Source organism: Parasteatoda tepidariorum, chromosome 2 (genome assembly GCF_043381705.1).
Source record: "Parasteatoda tepidariorum isolate YZ-2023 chromosome 2, CAS_Ptep_4.0, whole genome shotgun sequence".
NCBI lineage: Eukaryota > Metazoa > Arthropoda > Arachnida > Araneae > Theridiidae > Parasteatoda > Parasteatoda tepidariorum.
This window is the reverse complement of record NC_092205.1, coordinates 36670960-36680205: the sequence shown is the minus strand read 5'-3', so window position 1 is coordinate 36680205 and position 9246 is coordinate 36670960. Positions and strand designations below refer to the sequence as shown.

The 9246-nt window shown below is 27.2% G+C and overlaps 1 protein-coding gene across 1 annotated transcript in view; it reads left to right on the top strand.

Moving 5' to 3' along the window:
• Window positions 1-711: 711 nt before the first annotated feature.
• The window catches only part of LOC107442492 (tyrosine-protein phosphatase non-receptor type 4), a 44446-nt gene continuing 35911 nt past the window's right edge, over window positions 712-9246 (top strand). Inside the window, exons 1-2 of the mRNA XM_016056072.3 lie at window positions 712-936; window positions 6329-6466. Of these exons, the coding sequence (XP_015911558.1) occupies window positions 919-936; window positions 6329-6466 (156 nt within the window). The 5' untranslated portion in view covers window positions 712-918. The remainder of the gene's footprint in view (window positions 937-6328; window positions 6467-9246) is intronic.

Genomic DNA, 9246 nt, shown 5'->3' with positions numbered 1-9246 from the left:
AACACCGTAAATTTTCCATTTTCTGGTAGTTTTGAACATTTTTTTTTTTTCATTGAAGGCTAATGGCAAAACTGTAAACATCGAAACCGATTTTGTTGCCTCAGAAAATTAAAATTCGTTGAAAGATAATTGTCAGAATGCTTGTACTTTTCTTCGGGCAACCAAACAGGCTTTGAACTTTTCAATTATACCTTTTGAAGTATTAATTCAATTAAATTTTAAAAGAGTTTTTTTCCCTCGCTTTAATATTGCTTTGCGAATCCTAATGCGCATACATTTTGCCTCAGTTTTGACAGATATCCTAAAAACATTTATTATAAGTGGCCATTACAGAACACCCTTTATTTCTATATACAACTATAAAAAGAAATATAATTTTACGAGGAAAATGTGTGTTTTAATTTTCATATTTTTAGTTGTTTACCATCTTCGTCCTAAAGATAACACGAAAAAAATCAGTAAATTAGTTCATTCTAAATTTACTTTTAAAAAAAAAAAAACTTTGCTCCTCTCAGCTGTGTAAACTACTGATAAATTTAAATTAGCTTTCTAATAAGTGTCCATCAAATATCGGAGGTTAATTAAGGACACAATAGCGCGTTTTTGAAGAACAAGGTCAGGGTAGATAGCATTGTCCTTGTTCACTACCATTCCCCCATCAACAGCTGTTGAAATCAATGACATCTCCGCCCCTATAAAATAAATCCCTCTCTGCCCCTCTTCAACTCACCTGTGCGTGCTGGGGCGGTACGGCGGCGGGCTGTCTGTACCGTTGTGATTACTGACTCAGTAGAGTACCCGATCGATACTTTCTGTGAAGGGATGTAGCAGACGATTTTAGCCCGAAAGAAGATGGCGGTCGGCAGGAAAGCTAGCTTTCTGTTTATGTTGAGTTGATTGGATTTTGGAGGTCTAAACATGGATCAGAACGGACAGGTGAGATATTAAACATTATTCCAGTTTAATTCTTCAGCGTTCTTTATCAAAAATACTTAGATAAGCTATTTAAATGATTTTTACCTGATTCAAAATAAATCAGTTCGTTTCCTGGTGGGGCGGAGATGGGATAGAGTTCACTGGCTCCTCTTTGTAAATGAGTGATGTAAATAAAGCTTACTCTGCTCATTATTTGAAGCGTGTTTGTAGCAGGTGGGAGTTGTAACGACCTTGTCGTTGGGGACCGAAATATAACTGTTGAACATGGTTATTCACTTTTTTATCAATTTTGAACAATGTTTATCCTTTTGTAACACTATAAAATAATTATAATCATTAATATATTTATTATTTACATTTTTGGAAATTCGTCAGAAGAAGGTAAATAATTCTTCTAGAATGCTTAGTTGTTCATTAGTTTTGAACTGATTAAAAAATAATTTTTAAAAAAAACTCCTTTTTTTTTCCTTTATCATTTTCACTATAAATAATGTTCATAACTCTAAATCGAAACATTCCACTTGGTTACTCATTTTCACAAATGTCCGCAGTTTTATTCTTTCTGTTTGTTTTCATAAACATAATCAAACCAGCTTTGAAAAAATAATAATAATTTTCATATTTATTCACACTATTTTTCTTTCCTTTAGATTGCTATCACTGCAGTTAATAATTCTAGCCAAAACCAAAACTAATTTTTTGTCATTCGGTAATTTTATACACTGTAAAAATTCCGGATCAAATTACGGTTAAAAAAATCCCGACACTCAGAGTGCCAGTGCTTTTTGCCAAAACATTCCTTTTTTACCGGAATATGTTACAGAATAAAAAATCTGATATACCGTAATTTTTACTGTAATACACTGAACCACTCTAATTAAATAAAAATTATTTAAAAAAAATTACGATATAATAATTTACAGTAAAAATGGATATTACGGTGAAACAGATAATGCACACCCAAAGTCACTGTTCTCTACACCGTAATTCAATCCGGATGTCTTTACAGTACAGATTATATAATTCCATACAAGAAAATAAACAAAGTTTTAATATCAGGATAAGAGGCATCCATTTTCATAAATGTTCGTTGCATTTAATTTTTATTCAGTATTTTTTAATATAAAATAAAATTTCTTTACCAAAAATTTAATACAATTTTAATAGAAAAAGTAGCATTTATTTTCATCGTTGTTCACCACTAAAACTTATCTCCCTATCACTTTTAATAGGAATTATAGAGTTTCAAACAATACTCATATATTTTCATCGATTTTCATTTCTTTATTCTGTTTTTCTGTCACTTGTATTCGGAATAATAGAATTTCATAACTTAATCAAACAAAACTTTAATAAAGAAATATCTATTTTTGTTACATTTACCACTTTTCAAATTTTCACCCAATCTTTTTTACAAGAAATAATTAAATTCCATTACCAAAACTGAAACCAAATTTTATTAATTAAAGAATTGGAAATTATTTTCATCGGCGTTAGCATTTTAATTTATTTACAATTTGTTGTCTAACACATTACTTAATTATGTCTTATAATACAAATTTCAAACTGATTAATGTAATGCTTAAGCTAAATGGTATTAAAACGATTTATTTTCGATTTTTTGTTTTTTAGTTCGGTAGTCCTTTTAGATTTTTTGACACTTTCTCATTGTTAGCGAGAGTCAAAATTAAAAAATGAATTACCTGAATTAAAAATTTAACTACCTGATTGAATTGAATTACCTGAAATAAAAATTGAATAAATTCTGTATAAGATTTGATAATTTTTTTTCGATATCTTCATTAAGAGGTTTTAGTTAATATCATCATTCAAAAAGTAAAATAAATTTGCTTATATATGACTTGGGAGAAAGGGGGGAAATCGTGAACAGAGCCTGGAGCAAAACGATTCACTGAGAAAAAAAAAAAGTATGGTCAATACTATCAGAATATAGTAAAATTTACCGTGTTTCTGGCTTTATGGGAACAGCAAAAAATTTGATAGCTATAACTGAAACTCTTTGGTGATGATTTTGGCATAATTAACAATAAATATAGTTTCATAATATGTGATAAAATTTGGTAAATGTGGTAAAATTAAGTAATTTTACCTTAGAACATAACATATAAACCATTTATTGAATTAAATTTCTTTTACAGTTTTTTGTTTTTTTCCTTAAATATATAATAATAAGAACAATAATTTTGAAAACCGGAATTTCCAGTAGTCCGTTACCAAATAAACAAAAATATTATTAAAATAATGCTTTAAATATCATACATTCTGGTTTTTAGTACCAGAATTATGGTTTCTTTTTTTGACAAGAAATGTCGCTACCATACTGCACGTTAATTTTTAACATAATTGTTTTCGCCGTGTACAAAAATAACTTTATAAGACTCTTCAATTTTTTTCTTTATTTTTTGAACTAATAAATGCTTTTGAACTAATAATTGAACTAAAATCAAGCTTCTCTGTGATTTACTTTTAAAAGAAAAACTTTTAAAGCAATCATGCAAGTCAATTTTCAATAAAAATAAAAATGAGACTTGATTTTTTATATTTATAACAAATGTTTGTTTCACAATGTGACCACCATATTGTTAGCCTTTATACAAATTCTATAACAAAAAACATAAATAGATATATTGACATGGTTGAGGTTTTTACTTTAACTTTGACATTCTTTTTTTACTCATTATGAATCCTATGATCATTATAATTTATGTATTTACGTTCTTCGTTATCACCTTTAGCATACTTTTTTCTTTTAAAAAAAACACATGCAAGTTTTCGAAATTGGAAAATTATGCTGATTCATAATTATTACGAAAGTTGAATATAGTTTTTATTTAAATTAATGCACTCAAACTTTCCCCAAAAGCTCGATTGACATTGTTAGATAAATTTTATCCTATAGAGAAATTTTAATTTTCATAACAAAAAAACTGGAAAATGTTTCCTTTAACCTTAAACTAATCAATATAAAACATTAACTATGAAAATGTTTCAATTATAAGATTTAAAAAAAATTAGTTTTTGTAAAATATCAGGTGATTAAAAAAAATTTTTTTAAAGAGAACACCATGTTAAGCACATCTAATAAGTATAAACTAAATTTTGAACTAAAAATCAGAACTTTTATCTAATTTAATAAAATGAATTAATAACAGCCGTGTTTGATACTATTTATTTGAAATAAAATTTCAGATCTTTTTTGACTAGCTACATAATTTTCATAAAACATTAACATTAGATTACAGATTTTAAAGAAACGAGAACATTTAAAGACTATTTTCCAGTGAAGCAATCGAAACCTATTCCCATCAATGATTGGCAAGCCTCCAACCACAAATATTCAAATGAAAAAGTAATTATTATTCAGTCTATATAAAATCATGAGATAAAAATAAAATTCTTTATCGTATTCTTCCTGCTGCCTGCCCTCTCTCTCTCAAATACACCACCCTACATTAAAAGAATATTAAAGTAAAGCAACTCATTACGTAAATGGAAGCAAATCACGAAAGCGGAATGGAACACAAACAATTCTTTAAGCCCATTTCCGACCAAGAAACGCAGGAGCAATTAAGTGCTTCTGTGAGTTAAATAATAAAGCAGAGAAATAACCCGGGAAAAAGCTAATCATTACTTTTATTATGAGCAATGCAATAATGAAGAATGAGTAATAAAAATTTAAATAAGTAATCTTTTACAATTTAAGGAAAATTTTCATTGTAGAATCACCTGTAAACATTTCAAGGATACCATTTAACAGTGAGGCGCAATTGTCATTTCGTAAAGTAATTATAATTCATTTCATCTCATTACAGTTCATTATAATTGGAGACTTTTCTGTCTAAAAATTTTATCTTTAATTTAAAAACAGTATATCACAGAAAACATTATTTGATTTAATGCAAGAACAACTAATGTCTACGCTGAGAAAAAAAGTCAAATCAAAACTACCTCAATAGGTAAAATTTACCGTACTCCTGGCTCTATGGGAACACCAAAAAGCTCGTTGATTTTCACCGAAGCGCTTTGATAATGATTTTTTTAAAAATATGGTTTAAATAACAATAAAATATGGTTAAAAATATGGTTTAAATAACAATAAATAACAATAAAATATGGTTTCATAATATGGGATAAAATTTGGTAACTGTGGTAATTTATCATGAACATGGCATAAAAGCCATTTATTCGGTTACGTTAACTTTTTTGCTTATTTTTTTATTTTTTACTAAATATAAATATGTGGTAATAAGAACTATAATTTTGAAATCGTTGCCAATTGTTTCCGATAAACTGTTACCATTCGAACTGAAAAATTAAATAATCAATGGTTTAAATACTGTATACTATGGCTTTATTAACCGGAATTATAGGGGTTTTTTTTTTCAACCAAAAATGCCATTTACCATACAATATGGTAATTCTACTGAAATTTTTTCTCCTTGTTCGTTTTAAAAATGCTATCAAGCAACAACAGCAACCCAAAGTCTAACTTTAAGATAATAGACTCCTCTTATAAACCAAAAATAAATAGTAAATTAAACTTTCAGAAAAATCAGTTTAACGTTGAGCTACATCCTGCAAATTTATTGCAACCTTTATAAGATGTTAAATTGTGTCATGGGTCCATTCAAAGTTGAATTGTATCCAAAGCGTAATCAAATTTTAGAAGCACAATAATATAGTTCAAATTAGTACCACATTAAAATTGCATCAGATTTGAGAGATTTTATAAATCAACACGCTGCAATATTTTGAAACGGATGCATAATATTTCATATTAAGAATTACAAAATATCTATTTTGGACGTTATAAAATGTTTACATTAGTTATTCTTTTATGAAACCACAAAATAGTACTCAAATATTTCATGAATTACATATATTGTCACTGCATATGAGACATCATTTCCCATGCTGCAAATAGTAAAAATAAAATAGATATTTATCTGAGAGCTATTTTGGAGAAAAAAATCGTCTGCTCAAATTGGATCATTTCAATATGAAGTGTTCTATTGCTGGTAATTTACATGAATAAAACCTTAATGTTAATTGCAGTTAGAATTTTCATGAATATTGCGTACTTTATATACAGTTACTTTGTTACAATTGGAAGTCGAGATTTCAGTAAATAACAGTAAATACAGATCAGTAAATCCATGATTAAAACTTGACAAATGAAGTTCATAGATTAATCAAATAAAACTGCGGAAAAAAATATTTTGTTTATGAGTACACTACCCTTCATTCTCACATGCAATAACATGCCAATATTTTGGAGGATATGCAATCAATAAATGTAATGTTTTCTTTGACAATATGGTTACGTTTCTATTATGAATACTAACAGTAATTCTATTATCGTTTTTTTTAGACGGAATGCGAACCGGCTTTTGTTGAGAAAGAGATATGTTGCAAAGAAGCCGCTTTCTCTCCAGCAATCATTGAAATTGGCTTCATCGATGAAGATGATGCAGTCAGTGATTTGTCGGAATTTTCCGTCAGTGAAGAAGTAAGTTTTGATTTCCAAATATTGTATAAAATAGTTGAATATTCAGCAGCAACTACATATATGTTGTTGAAGTTGACAAGCTCATCTGAGCGATAGATAGCCTAATGAAAGTAGGCACATTATAAAATTAGAAAAATATTTATTTTCTATGAATAAAATTACTTTTTTTAAGCATAGATTAATGTTTTTAGCTACGACAGTTATAACTATAAATCTTTTCGAAACTTCGCTACTACGGAAAAATGTGTTTATACATTTATTGATTCGCTTTTGCTAAAGGCAATATTTTAAAATTATTTAAATTCCTCTCAAAATCATAAAGTTACAAACTCTTAACATGGAAGACTTTAGGGTTAAAAAGTGATTACCCACATGTTATAAAAATGTCCCTTTTGTTCAGCATCAAGCAAAAACTTTCATTCTCACTTTTATACGAAGCCATTTTATCACTGCAGTATCTGTCATTGAAAAATTTGTTTTTCTCTAAACTACAAATAATACTTATATAAATAAATAATCTCTAAACCAGCGATTCTCGAAAAGTGTTCCGCGGAACCCTGAGGTTCCTCGGAACGGATTCAAAATTTTTGAAAGTTAGTATACTTGCTTGCGATATGCTAAACAAAGATATGCGAAAATCTATAATGAAAACAGATAATTCCTGTTAAATCCCAGGATTAGTTGATCTGGAAAACCACACACCATTACAAAAAATTTCATTAAACTATGTAGGACATAAATAGTTTTCTGTGTACTCGGGGAAGATAAGGTAAAAAAAGTTGTTTCTAGTTGTAAATAATGCGATTAAGAATGTTGTAAACACGAATTTCTGGATATTTGAATTATATCGCATGATGATAACTTGTGAAATTAGCTTTTTCGGCTAATATACTCGTTAAACTCAAATATGGGTTCCTTCAGAAGAAGGTCGATTATTTAGGGTTCCATAGCCGAGAAAATCGGAAACCATTGCTTTAAACTACTATGAATATTTTATTTAAAGAATCAAAGCATTGATTTTAATTTGTAACAGTGATTATTTTAACTTCTCAGAAGCATGCACAAATGATTAATAGATTTTTTTATATCATTTGGAACATTGTAAACAATCACAAAATAATATAATTTAGATTCCTAAATTTAAACAAGAGTAAACAATGTCTGCACAAAATGTAAAATGAACTAAAATCAAAAAACTGTAACCAAGTCACTTTGCTTTCAAAAAATATAATAACAATTCTTGTACGGTAAAACACGGTGTAAAATATAAGAACTACTTACAAATTGTGTCATGAATTTTTGGCAAATATTTATTTACTAATGATTAACAATAGTAATTTTAATTATTTCCATATTGTTAATGATATTATTCAAAGTATATAAATAATTGTATTCAAAGATTAATAATAGTAATGGCTTTAAAAACTAGTAAATTTCTTAATCTTTTTAATCATTAAATCAATCACAATTTATTAAAAGATTCTAATAGTATAATTTGAACATTGCGTAATGTCATTAATTATTATAATAAGGTAGTTTATAATTTCTAAATTTAAACAAGAGTAAACAATGTCTGCACAAAATGTAAAATGAACTAAAATCAAAAAACTGTAACCAAGTCAGTTTGCTTTGATAACAAAAAAATATATAATAACAATTCTTGTACGGTAAAACACGGTGTGAAATATACGAACTACTTACAAATTGTGTTCATGAATTTTGGGCAAATTTTTATTTACTAATGATAAACAATGATAATTTTAATTATTTCCTTATAGTTAATGATATTATTCAAAGTATATAAATAATTGTATTCAAAGATTAATAATAGTAATGGTTTTAAAAACTAGTAAATTTCTTAATCTTTTTAATCATTAAATCAATCACAATTTATTGAAAGATATAATTTGAACATTATACATTGATAGTATAATTTGAACATTGCGTAATGTCATGAATTATTATAATAAGGTAGTTTATGATTTCTAAATTTAAACAAGAGTAAACAATGTCTGCACAAAATGTAAAATGAACTAAAATCAAAAAACTGTAACCAAGTCACTTTGCTTTGATAGCAAAAAAAATATAATAACAATTCTTGTACGGTAGAACACGGTGTAACTACTTACAAATTGTGTTCATGAATTTTTGGCTAATTTTTATTTACTAATGATTAACAATGATAATTATTCCCTTATTGTTTATGATATTATTCAAAGTATATAAATAATTGTATTCAGATATTAATAATAGTAATGGCTTTAAAAACTAGTAAATTTTTTGTAATCTTTTTAATCATTAAATCAATCACAATTTATTAAAAGATTCTAATAGTATAATTTGAACATTGTGTAATGTCATGAATTATTATAATAAGGTAATTATTATAATTTCTAAATGTATACAAGAGTAAACAATGCCTCAATAAAATGAACAAAAGTATTTCAGGGAGCTCCAGCCAAGTCTTTGTAGCATTGACATATTTTTAAAATTTCTTATGCAATAAAACTGAGCGTAAATTCGTTCCGACTAATTGGCTTTATGCCTTTCTTCTTGTCATGGTGACTTTGTTTCTGTTTTCAAATAGATCACTTTTAAAATTCAACATCTCGCCAGATCTTTAAACAACACTTGCGACTAAAATAAACAAGCAATAGAAACAACGCAGTTTATTCATTTTCGCATAAAGTTTTTGAATTTAAGAACGATTAAGTTTTTAATCTTAAGTTTTTTAACCTCAAAGCATTATTTCAGTAACTTAAAATAATTTTTCATTGCGC